At 40.3% G+C, this 21,072-nt stretch overlaps 4 protein-coding genes and 1 long non-coding RNA gene across 5 annotated transcripts in view; 2 read left to right on the plus strand and 3 right to left on the minus strand.

The window, feature by feature from the left end:
• LOC149047877 (uncharacterized) overlaps positions 1-1,028 on the minus strand; it is a 1,576-nt gene extending 548 nt beyond the window's left edge. The window contains exon 1 of the mRNA XM_089202080.1: positions 1-1,028. This exon is cut by the window's left edge and continues 548 nt beyond it. Within this exon, the coding sequence (XP_089058206.1) occupies positions 1-942 (942 nt within the window). The 5' untranslated portion in view covers positions 943-1,028.
• LOC113683680 (uncharacterized) overlaps positions 1-4,069 on the minus strand; it is a 27,012-nt gene extending 22,943 nt beyond the window's left edge. Inside the window, exon 1 of the mRNA XM_089202083.1 lies at positions 3,979-4,069. The gene's annotated coding sequence lies outside the window, so the exon portion shown is untranslated. The remainder of the gene's footprint in view (positions 1-3,978) is intronic.
• A 35-nt stretch (positions 4,070-4,104) lies between these two features.
• On the minus strand, positions 4,105-8,555 carry LOC149047878 (uncharacterized). Its single transcript, XM_089202081.1, has 2 exons — positions 8,190-8,555; positions 4,105-5,662 (listed from the first exon to the last, which is right to left on the minus strand). The coding sequence occupies exons 1-2, from the start codon at positions 8,353-8,355 to the stop codon at positions 4,866-4,868; spliced, it is 963 nt and encodes a 320-aa protein (XP_089058207.1). The 5' UTR covers positions 8,356-8,555; the 3' UTR covers positions 4,105-4,865.
• A 3,052-nt stretch (positions 8,556-11,607) lies between these two features.
• Positions 11,608-17,004, plus strand: LOC149047879 (uncharacterized; the record flags this gene model as incomplete). Its single annotated transcript, XM_089198772.1, has 2 exons — positions 11,608-11,901; positions 16,509-17,004. Coding segments are annotated over 2 exons (609 nt in total), but the record flags the coding sequence as incomplete, so codon positions are not given.
• Positions 17,005-18,650: 1,646 nt separating this feature from the next.
• LOC149047880 (uncharacterized) lies at positions 18,651-19,540 on the plus strand. Its single transcript, XR_016185389.1, has 3 exons — positions 18,651-18,753; positions 19,017-19,151; positions 19,322-19,540. It is a non-coding gene; the product is annotated as an uncharacterized LOC149047880 (long non-coding RNA).
• Positions 19,541-21,072: the final 1,532 nt, after the last annotated feature.

Raw genomic sequence — 21,072 nt, forward strand, 5'->3', positions numbered from 1 at the left:
CAGCCTAAGTTCCCTTGATTCTTCACGCAAAACATCCTTCTCCTTAACACTATCTTCTTGCCTAAAATGTTCTTCGCTAAGCTTTGCACGATCATAAAGCCACTCAGGCTCCCTCTTGTTTATTGTTCGTTCGGTGTAGTGGCTTTGGGGTCCCGTATACACTGAAAAGGAAGAGTGATACACCTTCTGTACGGATTCAACAATACAGCTTGGTCTGCGGCTGCCGTAATCATGCATGTCTGGCGTTGGACGACTTGGGGTTCTCATTCCCGCAAAGAAATGTTCCACATGTAGTGTCGTGAAACTTGGAAAGCATATATCCTTTGCAATATGCTGCAAATCGTTTTCAGAGAAGAACGAATTCGTTTTCTCAAATGACGAATGAAGCATTTTAAAAGCGTTCCTCGTAGGTTTTGACAATGGTAGATCAGGACCCTGGGGACATCTTCGACCTGTTCGAAAATACGCCTGCCTCTCTACGTCTTTCATGAAATCCGCCGCTTCTTTGAGAATAATCAACCCGTCTTCCAAACTTGGTTGGAAACTTGGCTTCCTTGATAGTTCTTCTTCAAGTTGGAAGAGTTCAATAAATAGCCCCAATTTCTCTCCGAGATGTTTATAGCTTTTTAAGCTTGAAATTAGTCTGACAGCTTGATTGCTGGTGTCACAGACAAATATAGATTCTCCATATGACACAAGCGCTGATGGCGAGTGAAACCTAACTGTAAAGCCGTCTTGCATCCCCGGCTGGCTTCCTCCCAGTGAGTGAATTACCTTGCCATCAATACAAAAGTTAACTGAATGGTCATGAGAATCAGAGAAGACGAGCTTTTGTGCTGTTTTAGTAATGCCAAGGATAACTGACGGGTCCTTTTTAACAACACTGGTTAGTTCGACAGAGGCCTCTTCACGAGAAAGACATTCAATTCCTTGGTTGTGCATCGAGATCAGGAGCCCTTCCGGAGCGTCATAAATGCAAAGCGGTTGACCTTGGTTTACCACAAAATAAATCTCCAGTTGGGCTTTGTAACGCTTCTGCTGAATGTCAAAGTCAAACTGCAATATTTTGAAAATGGTTTTTCTTGTCAAAGGTGTGGTGTTGCTGATTGTTTATATCGGGAGAAAACGTGACTAACCTTTTAAAATCTCTATTGTTTTACAAACCCGGCGCACGTTTTTAGAGGAATGTCGGCCCGCAAATTGACTTGCAGATAAAGACCAGAAATTTATAGATCTTTTTATAAATTTCTCATCCTCAATCCCGTTTCCCGCCGGAAATAATAAAAAATTCCCGCGTCCCGCCAGAAAAATAAGCAACTTCCCGCTTCCACGCTATCCTGCATCCCGCCTTAAAATTTCCTTTCATCCCGCATCCCGGCAGCTAAAAACGCCTCATCCCGTATCCCGCCAAACCTATGTTAGACCCTCTAGATGGGGATCTGAATTTTGGCCGCGGGGTGTCCGCAAGGCAAGAGTTACTGTAATAACATTTACCAATAAACCTAAAACTGATGACATTAATTTTATAAAAAAAATCCTTCAAATTAATCCATCTATTATTTTCCTTGATCAAAAGAAAACTTCTCTTTCATATAAATTGCCTTTAGAATAAATACTACTCGGGTCCACGCTAAATCCCACAACACGACGAAATCTCATAGTCCATTTGTGCTATCAGTTTTCAATGTGTTATCAGTTGTTACACCATGGTTTTTGTGTCTGGTCTTTTCGCCGTTTTAGAAGCAATTCTATGTATACTCTAGTCCTTATAATTGGTAACAACACACAAACACTCATTATTCTAAGTTACCTGCTTGTTGAACGTCGCCTTGAGCTTCGCTCATGCCGTTGATCGCCTTTTCTGCTGAGCGACCAGGAACGTGACCTAGAATGTCGAGTTTATGAAATTAAATTTTGCCAAAAGATTGCAGATTTGAACCAGAAAGAAAACCGTAAATCAACGTTTACTCCAATTTACCTTCTACGTGTGTGATTATCTTTTCTCTTCTTTCGCTTCCCCATGGAAAAAACTTTCTGAAATGTTGACTTTTTTAAAAAACGATCCAGTAATCTCCAAGTATACTCAGTGCTCGTGCTCAGTCGAAAGCAATCCAACGTGCTCAAATGACCTATTCCTGGCATATTGTATGACATGATTGAACGTCATGCAGCGCGAGTAAGACAATAAAATCCTGGCAAGTTATTAACAGATTAACGACCCAATGCCTAACCAGTCAAGTTTGAGTCAACTAGTACTCTTTGATTCTGGTCTCCGGTGAACTATCAATCAATAATTCCAAATACCAAGGAATACTGTATAAAATGGGTCATAAAATTTCAAAAAGCTTTAAAAATCCATGTTTAGGCGCGCATCGTAAATTATTGTTGTTATCTAGACGCCTGATCCTTGAGCCCATGGAAAACACGCTGATCCCGATCCCAAGGGCTTTGATCCCGGATCCGAGGCTGTGATCCCTGATCCCACCCTTTTTTAGGCCTTTGATCCCTGATCCCATATACCTCGTTACGACCCTGTGTACTGGCTGGATTGGTATTACTGTTTTTGTTTGAGCGAGCCTCAAGTCTGGACCGAAATAATGGTGCTCGAAAGAATATTTTAGACTATCTTTGCCGCTATGATTGATGTGTTGACTGTATGTTGAGGAGCTCCCGAGGACAAGCACAATGATAGAGCAATACCAACTACACCAACTGAAGAAGAGCGCAAATGTGCCGCTTGCCAATATTGCTGCCTCTGATGCTGATGCTCTTCTGCATGGTCACGGCGTGTTTTGAAATGAACCCGCTACGGGTCCTCTAGGTGTGAATATTTCGGCTTTTCGACTCAAGTTGCATTTTAAGAAATTCGGAAATGTGATTTGAGGTTATCATTGTTTTTGAACCATACACATATTTTATTTCTTTCCACGTTAGTTTCTGAGTTTCATCGAAATTAATTTTGACTTTCACTAAGTGGGGAGGGGAAGCATGCGAGACTCTTTAGTTCACGGTCCACGGAATGCAACTTCCGTCCACGGTCGACAACTTCCGACGGGAAGTTCTGAACACGTACGCAAACAGGAACATGTAACCACTCCATTTTAGGAATGTTGCAAGGTAAGCGGAAGTGCAAATACTTCTCCAGTTATTTGCTCGTTCATTCACAAGGAACCTACGAAGACAGTCTTAAAGTTTTTATATTTGAATTCAGAGCTGTAGCAACTAGAATTTACATTTCTGTTTGTCGTCAAGTAATTGCGAAATTATTTTATATTGTCTTTCTTGACCTACTGTCGTAAGTTACGTTTCTATTCAATTGCGTTCAAGTTTTTGCGTGAGGTTGTGTAAGAATCACGTAACACCAGTAGCGTTTTATTTCATGCCAGTAGAAAGCGTTGTCTTCGTTAGATAATTTTCATTGCTAGATGATTCCAACCAGGTCAGTCGTTTCGTTAATTTTTGCTAGCGCCGTTTTAGTTTTGTTAAGAGGTTCACTACCGAACCTGGTTACGCCACAAATTGTAAGTTCGTCTCTATTTCATGTAGCTTTGTCGTTATTTTTGTTAATGTTTGCATCAGTTATTTATTTTCAGTCGAATCACATTTACACATCAACACATCAACACATCTAAATATTTGTCTATTTGGAAGTGAGATTAAACATGCATTCATGTTGTGGCACAAAACATGTAGTATTTAGCTAAAAGAGCAAAAAAGCTTCATGATATTGTATCAAATGGCAATGTATGTTTTCCTTTTTAAACATGAAATAAAGAAATCCAAGGGACATTAGTTATTATCAGACAGAAATAAAAAATCAAGCAGTGACAGTTTCAGCTGGCGCATGGAAGTCCAGGCGTTCATCAATCGAACTCCGATTGCTAAACTTTTTCGATATTATTTAAACTTTAGCTCCCAAAATTTTGGACGGACTGAAATTGAAACCATAAAAGAAAAAAATTAAGGCTTCCAACTTACCTGAGACGCGGTTTGGAGCTTGTGCGATGTTGTGCGGTCGTGCTTAACATGAATGTCCGTAAAAAAAAACCTTCCAATTCCCTAAAAGTACCAATTTTGCCTTCACTACACAACCGAACACACTCAAAGGTTGAGGCATGGGCGCGTTGGTCAGCCAGGCCCAAGATAGATTTTAATTGTGACAATGAATTTACAACAAAGTGGATAAGAGATACATCAAGTAACGTCCTACATGCGCCAAAGCCGGACACGTAAACCCCAAAAACCTCTTGTTAGGAAAATAGGTACCGTGTACCCCCGACCAACTGCAGTGGCGCCACCTTTGGGGTTTTAAGGTTGATCTATAAACAATGAAGAGAATGAAGAAAACAAATCATATCAGGCTAATTACACAATAAAAATAAACCTTATGGGAAAGTGCTAGTGGCAAGGCTGACCGTAGAATGCCACAAGTTTCTCAACGATCTCTTCTTACAAACATACTACCCATGAGCCTCCGCGTACTACGCTCGCACCCAGTTCTCTGTTCCGTGTCGGCAAAATATTAATTTATGTCAATACCGATTATCACAAATTACATATTTTGCCTTCACTACACAACCGAACACACTCAAAGGTTGAGGCATGGGCGCGTTGGTCAGCCAGGCCCAAGATAGAAAGCTAAAGGTAGGGCTTGAGCTCAGAGAAACAGAGCCTTGGAAACTTCTAGCCTACTGGAAAGAGAATCCTTAACATAAATGTTCTTTGCTGTGACTGAGGCCCAGCGACCATGGCGCTGAAGATTCCTCTCCGAAATGCCAGAGCTGGCAGCTAAAGCAGCTCCACCTGACCTAGCTGAATGAGTGCTATACTTAGAGATATATGGTACAATATTCGCGAAAGACTTCTTAAAAGGACTGCCTATAGGTAGAATAACAAATTGGCTTGTTTACAGAGATAAGGCGCTTGTGATTGCCCGAAGCTGAAATGGCCCTAAAAAGATACTCGTCTGAATTTTCAGGAATCTGGGCCTTATGCGTATACAGCTTAAGTAAAGAACAGGGACACGTGATAGATGAGGACTCAGCAATAACGACCGACCTGCCCTCCCTCAGTTGGTCCGTCTTGCTTTTCTCTATGCTGATTGTAATGTAACCCTCGTTAAACTGAACATCTCTGCTACGCATAACGCATAACTCGGAACTTCTAAGAAAACCGGAAAATGCGAGAATGAACATAACTAAATTTCGTAATTGTAAAAGGTCTTCTAGATTAGTCTCTGCAGCAAGGACCTTGAGGTGGTGGGCGTCCAGGGGCTCCTTTCTATTGACTATTGGCTGACTGGCAAGGCGAACAGCTCCTTCCTTTACGGCAATAACAGTAGGGTGTAATGTTGGAGAGTCTACGCCTGCAAGAAGATGTACCCACTTGAACGCGTAAACGGCGCAGTTGATGGAAGCGACGGACTTGGACGACCCGAAGAGGTGTTGCAAGTAGAGGGCACAATCGATTGGACTGACTGGAAACTCCGAGGTACCCAAGACATCACTACCAAAGGGTCTCCACTTGTTAAACGCCCTCAAGTAATTTGCGAATGTCCCAGATGCTCTGGAAGCAAGCACGGTAGATTTGAGATTCTCCATTAGCTGATCCACTCTCGGGGAATTTTGGGCCTCTGAAGACCAGAAAACGGAAGTGAAGATATCTAAGGATAAAAAAAAAAGAAAAAAGGGACAAAAATCAATGAGACAGGCAGCAATGCACACAATGCTGAATTACATTCAACTCACTGTCATCACTCAGGAAGACCACTTTGCCGACAGGCTATACACTTCTGCGTAAAACGATACAAGAGAAAAAACCATGCTATTCTAGTGGACGTACCCCTCTAGGGCGATTGCACAATGCCAACAGAAAGTACCCCTCTAGGGTACAAAATGAAAATACATATGACAAATCGCCCCTCTAGGGCCTCTCCTGGATGCCTCTCTAAGGCCTAACACGTTTAACTTAGAAAATGATTATCAACAAATAATAAGTACTTCGCGCAAATATAATACGCCTTATCGGTACATAGTGGAGACAGCAGCGAACTCTAGCCCGAATGGAATCAAGAACAAGGAACTAGAAAACTTTTACGAGATAACTCGGAATCTAATCAGGGAATGATGCCAAAGACAAGACGTAGAGCTAACGAAACGAAAGCCAATGGCTTGCTACCAAAAATAGAGTTCTTAGCTTTTCCTCTAATGAACAACTTAGGAGAGTTAGGCAGGATAACCCAGTCATGGATAAATGTACTCCAATGGAAACCATCCGAACACAGGATGGGCCAGAAGTGGGCTGACTTCCAAAGGGGAACGATCAGAGTTCCTTGAGCACAGCACAGCTCCATATGCTTAATAACTTTACACGTTAAATACACAGGGGGACACAGCCAGTTATTATAATGAGACCAATCCTGAGAAAACGCATTAACGCCACTCGAACCAGGCTGGTAAAACCTTAAAATAAAGCATTGGACTTTGGCATTGTAGGAACGAGCGAACCTATCGCAGGTATGTGGACCCCATAAGTCGTCAAGAACACTGAAGACCGTATCGTTGATCGTGTAGTCGTCATAATCAATGAAATTGCTTATATCGTCCGCCGCACTATTTAGGTCTCTTGGGATGCATTGCATATCGATGTTAATAGCACTAAGCAAACAACTACGATGGATATCCATTGCAAGCTCTTGTAATGCTGGAGTCTTAGACCCTGATCTAACGATCCGGACAACGTTCTGATTATCCGTAAACCACGTGACTGTTTGGGCTCTCAATGACTCCACGAAGGCTTTCACTGGTAAAGACACGGCTAACAACTCTCTGAATGTAGAACTTTGAGCTTTCTCAAAATCTGCCCAGTTTTGATGGAACATCTTCCCCTGGAACTCGATGAAACTGCCGCAAGCTGAGCCAGAAGCATCGGAATAGACGATCTTCGAAGGCTTGTGCCTGACAGGCCAAATAGGTATGCCGTTAAGACTTGCCGCATTAGACTTCCAGAAAACCAGCTCAGCCAGAGCTTCAGACGAAAGACGAGCGTAAGAGTTCCAGGTTTGCGCGGTATTGATGACTGCGAACAAATTTCTAGACATAAGCCTAGAGACATTACCAACGCAGGGGCCAAGAGATATTATTTTTCCGCAAACAGAGGCAAGCTTCCGAACTGGATGACAAGACGAGGGAATGGCCAAAAGAGTCGCTAAATCTTCTTGTAAACTGGTAATTCGCTTAGCAGTGGCAGAAACTTCAGAAGTGGAAGTATTGAGAACGGCTCCGAGCCAAGTAATAACCTGAGTGGGCTCCCAAACGCATTTGGTTTCAATAGACAAATCCTCACACCTGAATCGGCATTTGTAAAGGAACTGATTAACGTGGCGAAGGTCTAAAATTGGACGCTTTTCGCCTGATTTTGAACAGATACGGACAAAGGATTGATGATAACAGGAGCTTCAAACACTTCAGTGACGCAACCGTTGATAAAGAGATCGTTAATGGCACTTTCGACAAAAAGTGCCTGCTCCAAAGCCGAACTGTTACTTTTAGCTGTGAAGGGCGGAGGAATTTGGAGAAGCGGTAATTTATAGCCATAATCAATAACATCCAGGATAAATTGAGGGGCGTGAATGTCGTTCCAGAATGCGAGGACTCCACGTAGCCGTCCTTTAACGGACGAGTAATCATCGCCGGATTTAACCTCGAAAGAATTTCCATTGACACGAAGAAAAATTAATTCATCGCTATCCTCAAGAACAAGGCCTTGTTCCAAATCGACGTCCGAAGTGAGTCATTTGGGATTCTGACCGGTATTAGAAAGAACATCAAACCGCAAATTAGGGCAGAAAACCCTCCAAAGCCCGGGTTTGCCACAAGCAAAGCACAAACCAGAAGACGAACTCTGGGACGAAAGCTGCGGGTTTACACGCGAAAACAAATTGGGTAGCTGTGAGGCGGAAAACTGCGGAGTTGTTGAAGTCGATGTAACATTACTTCATTGCCGGGTCGAGCGAGATGTGAAACGCTTCGTGGACCTAGCTGCTCTGGATTCGGCCCTGTATATCTTTTTCTCATCTTCTTCGTCGTCTGCGAGATCATGGTGCTTGTATTCGAGGCCCGTCTTCCACCCGTACTGTGATTTATCAGCCAGTAAAATTAATTTTTGACGCTCTTGAAGCAGCTCCATACCTTTATCCAAGGCTTGTTTGATCTTCTCGACGTCGTTCCTTTCGAGGGCAATCTGGGCGTCTTCAACAGCATCTTTAATAGCTTTGTTAGCTTTGTACTGCTCCTCGTTGCTCTTTTTGTTGAAGTGAGGAACGGAATCGCGTTTCAACCTTTTAATCTCTGACATCTGACGCCTGCTTCGTCCATAACTAGGTAAGGAAAAGTGATGAAGACAAGAAATAAACCTTATGGGAAAGTGCTAGTGGCAAGGCTGACCGTAGAATGCCACAAGTTTCTCAACGATCTCTTCTTACAAACATACTACCCATGAGCCTCCGCGTACTACGCTCGCACCCAGTTCTCTGTTCCATGTCTGCAAAATATTAATTTATGTCAATACCGATTATCACAAATTACATTTATATTGTTACAAGAAGTTGTTCTAAAAATTCAAATTTTAATAACAACACTCCTTGCGCATTTGGTGGTAATGATCGAAACAAAAAGTTAGATGACCCAAATCATGACGCTAAAATTTAACGTTTTGGGTCATGACACCATAGGTTTTGTTTATTCTGAGAATAAACGAAACCTGATTCAAATTTTCTGAATTGAAAAATTGCCAAAATGGATATTAGTACTAATTTCACACAATCTAAGATTTACAAGTTTTAGTCAATTTATTGTAAACGTTCAGAGTTGCTCCGTAATGGGCCTAGACAACAACTTATTCCATATGATATCACGCCAGAATAACAATCATTTATTGTGAAATTCTTGTAAAATCGAATTTTTACAGGAAGTTGTTCTAAAAATTCAAATTTTAATAACAACACTCCTTGCGCATTGGGTGGTAATGATCGAAACAAAAACTTAGATGACCCAAATCATGACGCTCATATAACGCCAGAAAAACAATGATTTATTGTGAAATTCTTGTAAAATCGAATTCATTAGATTATCAGCTATATCCATGAGGAATGTAAGCTAACTACAGTGGCCTAGTAACCGCAGATATGTTATGGAGTTACTCGGGAAAAAGGAGAACATTAACGGGTTGATATTAGCCAACAGAAAGTAATGGCAAGGGCATTGTGAAAATTATCGGAAAAAAAAAAATATATATATATACATATACACACATCCAGCTGTAAACATAAGCCAGTAAGTTCGCAATGGTAGAGAGGCGATTCACAGTCTTAATCGGTTGTACGACGTTAATCCTCGTTTTCTTTATTTCATTTTATGCAAATTGTTTAGTTTTCTAACTGTGAATGGCAACTATATTGAACATCAGAAATTAATGAGGGTGGTCACCGCTCATTCATCGTTGCAGAACTGTCTGATGTGTCATAAGTTCAACCATGAGCTAAATTGGTTTTCCTAAGCTGTTGTCACAGCGGTTGTGAAAGGAACAGCGCCGAAAGAACAACTGAAATCGCTTGAACGTAATTTAGATGTGGCGCTCACTCAGTATTGGTTGCGCCGTGGGATTACACAGCAGCATAGCAAATCATGGGTGGTTTCAAAATTAAAGGTTTGGCCAAAACTTATTATAAGGCTCCGTCTACTATAGGATTACTTTTGACTCAAGTAATAATAGTACATTGAATGCAAAGACGGTATTTTGTATTGATGGCTTCTCGCAACATGGGACGAGACTTAAGATTACGTGCAATATTCCAGGATTTACTTTCCGCTCCACGATATCGAAACAGTTTCTAAGATTGGATAAGATTATTCGTAATTATCTTTTATAATTCTGAGATTAGTTACTTCATCTCATTTTAATTCCACAGTCCTCATAGCTCTCCTTATCGTTGTTATCCATAAGGTTAAGCTCTGAACACAAAGGTAGCTACGCAAACTACTAAGTACCAAACATTGAAAATCAAACTTATTCGAGGAACAAGGTAATTTGGTATTATCAACTGAGTTGATAACGTAAATTGGCCACCGTAAAGAGTTTGGTGACGTAGAATGGAATGACAAGGACGCATTCAAGCCAGTCGCTGGACAACAGAATCTCCCCAATCATTCTAAGCATATGTATCATATGGTAGTAAACGGTTTGCGGCTCTGACGAAGGGCTAACGCTCGAAATGTCAGCTTCTAACTTTTTACGGTGGCCAATTTACGTTTTCAACTAAGTTGATATCACTAAATTACCCTGAAATACTCTCCCACTGACTCAGCGCCACAGTTTCTTAAGAAACTTACCCCCTTTGTTCATTTATCGTTTAAGAAAGTAGCAATTGTCATGGCCGCACATCTTTAGGTTGGTTGGAGTTTTCTAACATTGTCGGAGTTTAATGGGGAGATTGATTTTTAATAAGCTCGCATAAAACCGTCTCAGTCTTGAACTTTTATCCGCACGATATTTCTAAAATTTTACATTCGCTTTGGACTGTACCTATGATTCTCATGTTCAGTACGCCTGGGAAGTTTTGCTGCAGGCTATCTAAAAATGGGCCAAATTGTTTGAACAAGGTCACTGACGCCTCTGGGATTTGCATGCATTTGTAGCTCGGTGATTTTTCTACCTAATCGAGGTCATATATCACGGTAATTGAACTGATTAGAGTACAATTTGGTCTGAAATCCTATACGTGATTTGAAATCAAAAGTTTGTTCTCAAACCAAAATCTTACGTCACGAACTTCAATTACCACTTTCCACATCCATTTTTAAAGCGCAAAATACAGGATCTCATATTTTTCATTTGCTTCTTGGAGCAAAGCGAAATAATATCATATTATAATGGATATTTTACCTTTATTTATAGAAACCCTTTCACTCGCTCAGTGGCGTGTATATATTTATCACTGCAAACCTAAAGTTTACAATCTCAGCATGTTACATCTGTTTTCCCATCTGTGTTTGCTTACTGGCCTATTCTCTTCTTAGCATCTGCCACAGTCAGACCAGAATCAAGATGAAGGTTCCCATGAAACGCTTCGTGAGTTTAGTCTCAGTACAATACTTGCGGTAACACTACAATGCCTGTTACTCTGGCATGACAGAAGTATAACAAAGTTACTTAATTTAGAAAATTGCCTAAGCTGTCAAACTTGCTAAAGGACGAAAAAAAAGAAGACGAACAAAGGACAAAAACAACGCAGACAAAGAAAGAAAAGCAAAGAAAAAAAAAACGAAACAAATCCAAGAAAAGCACTGGAATTAGCATGGAAGCGAATGGGTAGCCTTCTGAAGGCGGGTAAACAGTATTTATATTAGGATTATTTCTTTTCTCTGCCTTCACCCCTTATTTCGCGCACTGAGCATGCGCTTACTGAAAATACGTTCGCCTTTCAGGTTAAGTTAGTCGCGCACATGGATGGAGCAATCGGGGAAGTACAGCGGATTTCATTTGTTCTCACTGTATTGATTACCTATATCTTTTTGACTCACCAGATCCCTGCCCTGATGACTGGTTATACTTCAATGGATTTCATGTTACCACGTGAGCAATATCCGATGCAACCAGGGACAGGCAAGCTCCTTTTGTCATTCTCTGAATGGAGATCTAGTGAAGATAACCAGCGCTGAGGAAAACGAGTTCGTCTTGTACAAGCGAGGAAGTTCGCACGGAATGGTAAACCTGTATGGGCGGCCGTCACCACCAAAAATACAAGGATTTCAAATAGATCAGCAAATACAAAGATGGTGTAAGGATCAGCTGCAGGATAGCATAGCTAATAAAGGAATGGCATGGCCAAATTATAGACAGTCTAGTTTTCCTTCGTGAAACAGAACACCTTAAACATGAATAGTTTAGCCAAATGAGAAACGGTCTAGTAGCCCATGTTGAGTTGGATCATGAGATTGTGAAATGGACTAGCTTAATTACGAATAGCTTAGCACTCATTTGTAACACAGTACTCAAACGGTGTAGCGTTGAGTTAAACGGCTCAGGGTAACGTCGAGTAGCACAGCGTACGCACAAACGGTGTAGCGTTGCGTCAAATGGCTCAGCGTAATTTAGAATGGTACAGCGTACACACATATGGTGTAGCGCTGCGGGAAATGGCTCAGCGTAATGTCGAATGGTACAGCGTACATAAAAACAGTGTAGCGTTGTGTGAAATGGCTCAGCGTAATGTCGAATGGTACAGCGTACATACAAACAGTGTAGCGTTGCGTGAAGTGGCTTAGCATAATGTCGAATGGCACAGCGTATACACAAATGGTGTAGCGTTGCGTGAAATAGCTCAGAGTAATGTAGAATGGTACAGCGTAGACACAAATAGTGTAGCGTTAGGTCGAATAGCTTTGCAAAACATCAGACGCTCTATCTGAACATCAAATTACTTAGTATTACTCGAAATATTTCGATGTTGTGGCGAATCGTCGTGGCGTGACGTGAAGGCTATGCCATTCCTTTATTAGCTATGCTATCCTGCAGCTGATCCTTAAGCCATCTTTGTATTTGCTGATCTATACGACATCCTTGTATTTTTGGTGGTGACGGCCGCCAAGGCATCTCGCCGAAACCACCAAAAATACAAACTGCAAATGGAACAGCGATCTGCTGGGGGTATGACGTCATCGAATGCGAAGACTGACACGAAACCATTACATGGCGTAGTATAGTCTTCACTTCGCTTTGCCGTAACGCAGAGCCAATTTGGTAAGTTTCTCCTCTTCTTTCACTGCTGATATTGCACTTATTCGTTGTCGTTCCTGAAAGCGTCAATTAAAATAGCAACGAGACTGAATTCTACCACGATTTGTCGGCCTCCCGGTTTACCACAGTTTGCACGCGTTGGTGGGCCTGAACATGTTTATAGTATAAAGTAGTGTTTTGACGTGCATTAAATGTCAATTGTCGAGCTCTCTTTTCTTTCTCCGACTCACGCTCACTTTTCAATGAGAGTCCAACTTCAACGGCTCTTTGAACATTGGAGGAGTACGTGAGAAGTTGAATATTGTGTGTGCCCTGGACGCCATGGTAAGAAAACTGCTATCCTTGATCTGTTTTGACATTTTTCGATCAAAGTGACATCGGAATGCTTTAATTGGTGTGCCGGACGATAAGAGTAAGCTAAGAGAAGACATATTTATTATTTTAAAGAGGACTGGTGTACATTATATTGCTTTGTTTATTAATTTTTTTCCTGGGTGCAGTGATAGTAAAAGTAAGTTCTATTTTTATTTTGTCGATCAAACGTAGATTACATGTCTGGACCGGAAACAGTTAAAGGGTTTTTTTCGCGTTCCAAAATAGTTTTTGCAAGAGTAATATTTTTTCTGAGTTGGTTTTGCGCGCATACATACTTTTATTGTTTTTTTAGAGGGCACGGTAACGAATCTTGCAATCTGATTGGTTCTTTACCCGGTCAGTATTTTCCTATCTCTGCCCACGGGCCACGGTAACGCTTTCGTGAGTCGCCGAGTACATCCCAACTTTCGTTGTCATTTTTCATAAATATACCTCGTTTTCCGGCTGGGCAGTATTTTTAAGCAAACACGTCGGTCACTACCTCAAGCCGATAAATAACTTATGAATCCTCCCTTTTCTCTCTATCAAATCACTTTGGTTGACAGAAAAATATTGGTTTCAGAATGAATTTGTATAAACAATAGTGTCATTACGTTGGTTGACAAGCGGCCTAAAAACCGTCTGCAATTAATTTTAATCGTTCACAAAAAGTACCCAGAAAGTTGAAACGTGAAGTATTTGGTTACAGTTAAACTGAACGATGGAACTTTCATTCATTTAATATCTGAATTTTCTCGAGCAATTTGTTCATAGTAAAAAAAAAGCGAGCGAAGTTTTAATTTAAGTTCTACAACAAATATACGCTCCTGGTGAGTCTTTCCAATTCCGTTCAATTTGGACATTTGTACCTTAACTTGGACAACAGAAATTGAAGGAATTGAGAAAAGGCTGCATTAAATTCCCTTGTGTCTCGTTGGAGTGTGCCGTTCGAATTTAGTTTTTGTGAAGGAAAGATCAGAGTTAAACACGCCATTACAGCAAAAAAACGAGCAAACTCCCACAACTTCAAAATAAAAAATTGAATTTACTCACAATTACTTTCCTCGCCGTTTACTTAATGAACAGAGGTAAATCTTCGTACAGGAATGAATGGTCGATGAGAGTAAATAATACTTTCCGTTAGATCATTAACTGATTTTTAAGAAAACATTGTCGTGACAGTCCTTGCCAAACTAGTTCTGTTGGTTTTCAAATGTTCCCACGATTTTTTTTTCTTGCGCGCTCTCTAATTGACAGGTGTCAGATTGTGACAGATACTTATAAAAATCATGTTTCAAAGTTTGTTTGGAAGCCTTTTAAATCACCTTTATCTTTACGGAAATGAAAATGTTTCGCTGAGGCATCTCTCTTAAATTTGCATCACCTCTATTTTAACTTCCATTTACTCACTCAAATATTGTTCAGTTTATGGAAGATCTTGCCGTATTTACGGCCATAAGTCATTCGGGTTCTTTCGGAAAGAATTTCGTCAAGTTTAAAAACAATAAATATGTTATTTACCGGCTAAGGGTCGGTCCGTATGGTGAAAAACTGTGACCTCGGTCTTGAAAATGCTGCCCTCGGCCTACGGCCCCGGGCAGTATTTTCAAGACCTCGGTCACAGTTTTTCACCATACGGACCTCCCAGCCGGCAAATAACATATATATCTTCCCTGTGCTCTTTCCCATTCCGTAGTCATCACGTATTAAGGAACACTAGTGCGGACACCGTAATGCACGTAGTTGTACGTAATTGTCCAACTCTAGGTCGAGTTTTACCGTTCAATCTGTTACAGTCGCAACTTGCTGAATAAAAACTATTGCATAATTCAGACAATTGACAGGACATCTTGCTGTTTCGTCGTTTGTTTCGGTAGACGTATTTATTTCTATTTCTATTTATTTTTACATTTCTGTACCTCAACTATTAATTTTTTGTGATTGTTATTATTATTATTACTATTATTATTTTTATTATTATTATTGCTACAGACTGAGTTCAGTACACACTAGATATATTGACTAGAGTTGCGTGACCGTGGCGTCCAGGGCACACACAAAATCCAACTTCTCACGTACTCCTGCAATGTTCAAAGAACAGTTGAAGTTAAACTCCCTTTGAAAAGTAAGCGCGAGTCAGAAAAGAAAAGATATGAGAGCTCGGCAATCGACATTTAATGCACATCATAACACTACGTAATACTATTAAAATTCAGGCTCACCAACACGTGCAAACTGTGGTAAACCGGGAGGCCGGTAAACCGTGGTAGAATCCAGTCTCGCTCTTTTAATTAACACTATCATGAAAGACAACGAATAAATGCAATATCGGGAAAAAAAGAGGATAAACTTACCGAATTGGCTCTGCTTTACGGCAAGGCGAAGTGAAGACTCTTTCACACAGCGACGAAACTATGTAATGGTTTCGCGCCAGTCTTCGCATTCGATGACGTCATACCCCCAGCAGATCGCTGTTCCATTTGCGGTTTGTATTTTTGGTGGTTTCGGCGAGATGCCTTGGCGGCCGCTACCACCAAAAATACAAGGATGTCGTATAGATCAGCAAATACAAAGATGGCTTAAGGATCAGCTGCAGAATAGCATAGCTAATAAAGGAATGGCATGGCCTTCACGTCACGCCACGACGATTCGCCACAACATCGAAATATTTCAAGTAATACTAAGCAATTTAATGTTCAGATAGAGCGTCTGATGTTTTGCAAAGCTATTCGACACTATTTGTGTCTACGCTGTACCATTCTACTTTACGCTGAGCCATTTCACGCAACGCTACACCATTTGTGTGTACGCTGTACCATTCGACATTATGCTAAGCCACTTCACGCAACGCTACGCTTTTTGTATGTACGCTGTACCATTCGACATTACGCTAAGCCATTTGACGCAACGCTACACTGTTTGTAGGTACGCTGTACCATTCGACATTACGCTGAGCCATTTCACACATCGCTTCACTGTTTTTATGTACGCTGTACCATTCGACATTACGCTGAGCCATTTCCCGCAGCGCTACACCATATGTGTGTACGCTGTATTATTCTAAATTACGCTGAGCCATTTGACGCAACGCTACACCGTTTGTGCGTACGCTGCGCTGCTCGATGTTACCCTGAGCCGTTTAACTCAACGCTACACCGTTTGAGTACTGTATTGCAAATGAGTGCTAAGCTATTCGTAATTGAGCTGGTCCATTTCACAATCTCATGTTCCAACTCAACATGGGCTACTAGACCGTTTCTCATTTGGCTAAACCATTCATGTTTAGGGTGTTCTGTTTCACGAAGGAAAACTAGACTGTCTATAATTTGGCCATGCCATTCCTTTATTAGCTATGCTATCCTGCAGCTGATCCTTACACCATCTTTGTATTTGCTGATCTATTTGACATCCTTGTATTTTTGGTGGTGACGGCCGCCCATAAACCTGCCTGGATTGGTCTGTATCATCATGCGCCCTCCCATGCGTATTACTGGACTGACAATTCGGTACCAACATACACTAGCTGGGTTCCAAAAGAACCCAATGGGCATTCTAAAGAACCGTGCGCAGCGATGTTAACTGCGTCCTTGTCTCTCCCCAGGAGGGCAACTGGATACTGGAACGATATTCGATGCACAGTCAAATATAACACCGTCTGTAAGAAGTTGGCCTAGTTGCAATGATAAATAAGTCAACATACATTCAATAATCTTTTGGGTTGGGTGTTGGGTGCTAGTAAATTAGTGCAATACGAAGTGTTGTTGTAAAACTATGGCGTTTGCATGTCTAAGGTTTAAATCATAATCCCGAGCCAAGTAGATAGTGCTTAGTGTGAATTTTCATAATAATCGGAGAACGTCTTGTATAATAGGTGATAATAAAACTTCGAAAAAATGTTTCTATATTTGTTTTGTTTTTGACAAAGACACTTAAACTCTCCGTCTTAGACTAAGAATATTGCATAATGATGTAGTTCTAGTAATGCACTGCAAGAGAATATCAATATTATCTTATGCACTGTAGGTTGCATTCCCTTCATTTCTTTTAAACGTACCTTTACTTTCGTTTAGTTTATCGTAAAAGGTACACGTGCGAGCGTAGCTGAACTTTTAGATGTTATAAACTGATTGAGATCCCTTGAGTGCCCTGATTAGCCAAAAACCTTTCATTTATTGCACCGTTAACCCTTTAATTCCCAAACCAAATTTTTAATTCTCCTTACTGTAAACTCATACAATTCTTATAATGTTAGTTCAGAGAATTTGATATTGAATCAATATCTCCAAACTGATAGTTTTCTTTATTCTCACAACATGTCTGATTGATACTGTGTTGATATTGTAAGGAGAAATTCTGTCTTGAAATCACTCATGGGAGTAAAAGTGTTAAACGCATACAAAATTAGAGTATATTTCATGAAAGCAATACACCGCTTCTTCTCTCAGTTTACCGGCTTAATGACCCACACGGGAAGTTGGGAAAACACTCGATTAGTGTCCTTAGATCCTTTAACTCCCATGAATGACCAAGACAGAATTTCTCCTCACAAAATCCTTACATATCAAGTACACAAGTGATGAGAATGAAGAAAAAGATAATCTAGGGGAACGCTTAGTTTATCCAACCTCCGATCGTCCCACAAACTTTTAGTGATCGGGAGCTCTTTCAGAGCCCGTTGGACCTCCGACCGCTTAAAAAACTGTATGCGATCGGGAGCTCTTTTCAGAGCTCGCTGAACCACCGATCTTTCCACAAACTGTATGCGATTGGGAGCTCTTTTCGAACCCTCGATCCATCCGATGTTTCATCACATGGTGCCGCCATACGTTGACGTTGTTAACCCAACGTTCAATTTGCAAATAAAAGACGAAGGTAGGAGGGAGATGGAGGGAAGAATCTGGAAGGTCCAAAACACTGTTTGAGCCGTTTTTTTTTAAACAATTTTTTTTTCACTGAACAAGTGAGCAGCACTCTGCGAACAGTATCCTCCGACGCGTTTTGTCTAACCGTCGTATACTTCTTCAGGGAGTTTTACAGGTTAAAGTTTAACATTTTTATTTATAAGCCATAGTTGGCGACTTTTTGGCCAGTGACCGAAAAAGGCTTGGCCGGACATACAAAGAGGAACAGGTGAAATTTGAAAATTTTGTGGGCAAGGTGAGAAAAATATTGGGGGGCCACGTTGTAGCTAAATTGAAAAAGTAAAGACAAAATTTAAAAAATTATTTTAAAAAATTATTTAAAAAAATATTTAAAAAGTTATTTAAAATTTTTTTTTAAAAAATTATTGAAAAAAACTGGATACCGACCGGTGGAATCTGGTCGCGAACGTATGGGGCAAGCTCTGGCGCAAGGCGAACGGAGATTTCAGCACAAGATCCAGTCCGCCTCGAAAAGAGCAAAAAGCTTCAAGGTGAGACGCTTCAACCTCAAGAAATTGAGCAGCATTCCAACGACGTGGTGGCTCACCTCCCAATAGAAAATCGTGCACTAATCGCATCGCTCCAGAGCTGTACCAGCACATGTGCCAGAACCTTTCCCACTGTGGGAAAGACTTTACGAAAGTTGGAAAGAGGAACAACAGAGACACTTGACACGAATATAGTAAGTCGGTGTTTCTTTTTAAACCAATGATTTACTTGAATATATTAAAAGCAGAAATACTTGGCCAGATAACTTTTATTTCATGATGATCTAAAATGGATATATCTCAACAGACGGTCTCCATGGATACCAAATAGTCAATACAAACACAATACAAAATCCTTGCTATAAGAAAAAGAACCATGCAGATAAACTTGACTAACTGGTTCTGATCTTGTAATATTTCTAGTTTATTGTTCATTCAAATATTTTTTTGCGCAAAGGGAAGCCTTTTTTTGCGGAAACACATGGATTGATGCCGCAGTCAATACAAGTTTGTGACAAGAATGGCCTGCTTCATGAACTGAATCTGACTGAAATTGAAAGGAAATAAAGTGCCAGTTTTGAGAGTTGTGAAGGTGAACTAACCCGCACAAAAATTGACATGTAGAGTGTCAAGAATAAAGCTAGTGAGGTGACTGCCATGACTTAATAGTCAAGAAAGTTCTATCAAAAAAATTAATCACTTTTGACACAGTTTTCTGACGGAGAAAAGTGTTTAACGTTGACTTCTTTATTGAATTCTTAGTACCCTGCAAAAGTTGTAAAGTTTACACATTCCACCAGAAGAATTTACCACTAAGAAATCAAAAAAGACGTATATCAAGTGCTGATTCAATATGACCACGAGACAGTAACGCATCCAGCTTGGCAAAGTTTCGACCGTTTCCAGCTCGAATTTTTCTTGGAAATTTCCTACATGTTCCAGGTTGTTCTCTCAAAAGAAAGGAGGATCTCAGGGAACAGAACAATTTTGTCAAGCCAATGATGAGTACGTCATGTTTAAACAGTTTTCGCAATTGTGGTGTTTTCCATCAAAATTAAGGCATTTGATTATTGCATGGCTTGATGCTACTCTGGTATAAAGATTTAATGAATCTAAACATTCATTAAATCATTAAACCAGAGTAGCATCAAACCATGTCTGATTGTGCAACTGATGGCCTTGTGAACTTTAATACATTTGATTATGGTTACAAATTCTTCAACATTCCTGGCAAAGTTTAGACCGTTTCCAGCTCGAATCTTTTCTTAAACTTCCCACATCTTTCCAGGTTCTTCTCTCAAAATCAAGGAGGACCTCATGGAACAGAACAACTTTGTCAAGCCAATGATGGGTACGTCATGTTTAAACAGTGTTCTCAAGTGTGCTGTTTTCTAGCAAAAAATCAAGGCATTTGATTATGGCACGGTTTGATGCTACTCTGGTTTAAAGGTTTAAAGAAAGTAATCACTCATTGACTCATTAAATCAGAGTAGCATCAAACCAGGTCTGATTGTGCAACTGGTTACCTTGTCAACTTTAATACATTTGATTATGGTTACACATGCGTTCTTCAAGGTGTGTTGAGAAGAAGAAAAAAAATTAATTTTGACAAAAACAAAGCCATGCTCAGTCAAGTGGTTATTGTCTATTTATGAATTATTCAAGATCTCTATTATAAAGCCGAGAATCAGTTGACTCAACGTTTTTCTATTTTAGAAATGTAACGTTGACCTGTAATAAGAAAGAAATGAAATTATTTGTGTTGATGATTAACACTTTTCTAATACCCAAATCAGCTAAGATCTGATCCTTCCATGCACTTCCGATTAAAAAAACCAAAGGAAATTTAGATGGCATGTCAAGAGATCGTCCTCTAGGTGATGAATTCCATTACCATCTTACTCTACCTGAATATTTAATTGATAAAGGAGGAAGATTTGCATGTTTATTATTTCCGGGTGGTAAGTGTTTAAATGAAAAGTTCTGCGCACACAGGAAATATAAACTGTTTTGGTTCTTCTCTCTACAGTTTTTTCCTTTTATCTGAATGCCTTTATTTTGCTTTCGTCACAGATCAGGGCGTCGAGGAAGACCCTGGAATATTGAAAAACATGAAGAAACGCTTAGTGAGTTTAGTCTCAGTACAATACTTGCGGTAACACTACAATGCCTTCGTTACTCTTGCATGACAGAACTGTAACAAAGTTCATAATTCTACCTAGTTAAATTTAAAAAACTGCCTGAACTGTCACAATTGCTGAAAGACTTACATGAGAAAAACAAGAAGACGAACAAAAGAAAAAAACAAAAAGTATACAAGAAAAAGAAAGAAAAGCAAAGAAAAAAACAATCAAACAAACAAAACGAAACCAATCCAAGAAAAGTGCTGGGTAGCCTTCTGAAGGCGAGTAATCAGTATTTATAATAGGACTATTTCTTTTCTCTGACTTCAACCGCTATTTTCGCGTCGAAGTACTGAGCATGCGCTTGCCGAAAATACGTTCGCCTTTCAG

The sequence above is a fragment of the Pocillopora damicornis genome, chromosome 3 (genome assembly GCF_964200805.1).
Source record: "Pocillopora damicornis chromosome 3, jaPocDami1.2, whole genome shotgun sequence".
Lineage (NCBI taxonomy): Eukaryota > Metazoa > Cnidaria > Anthozoa > Scleractinia > Pocilloporidae > Pocillopora > Pocillopora damicornis.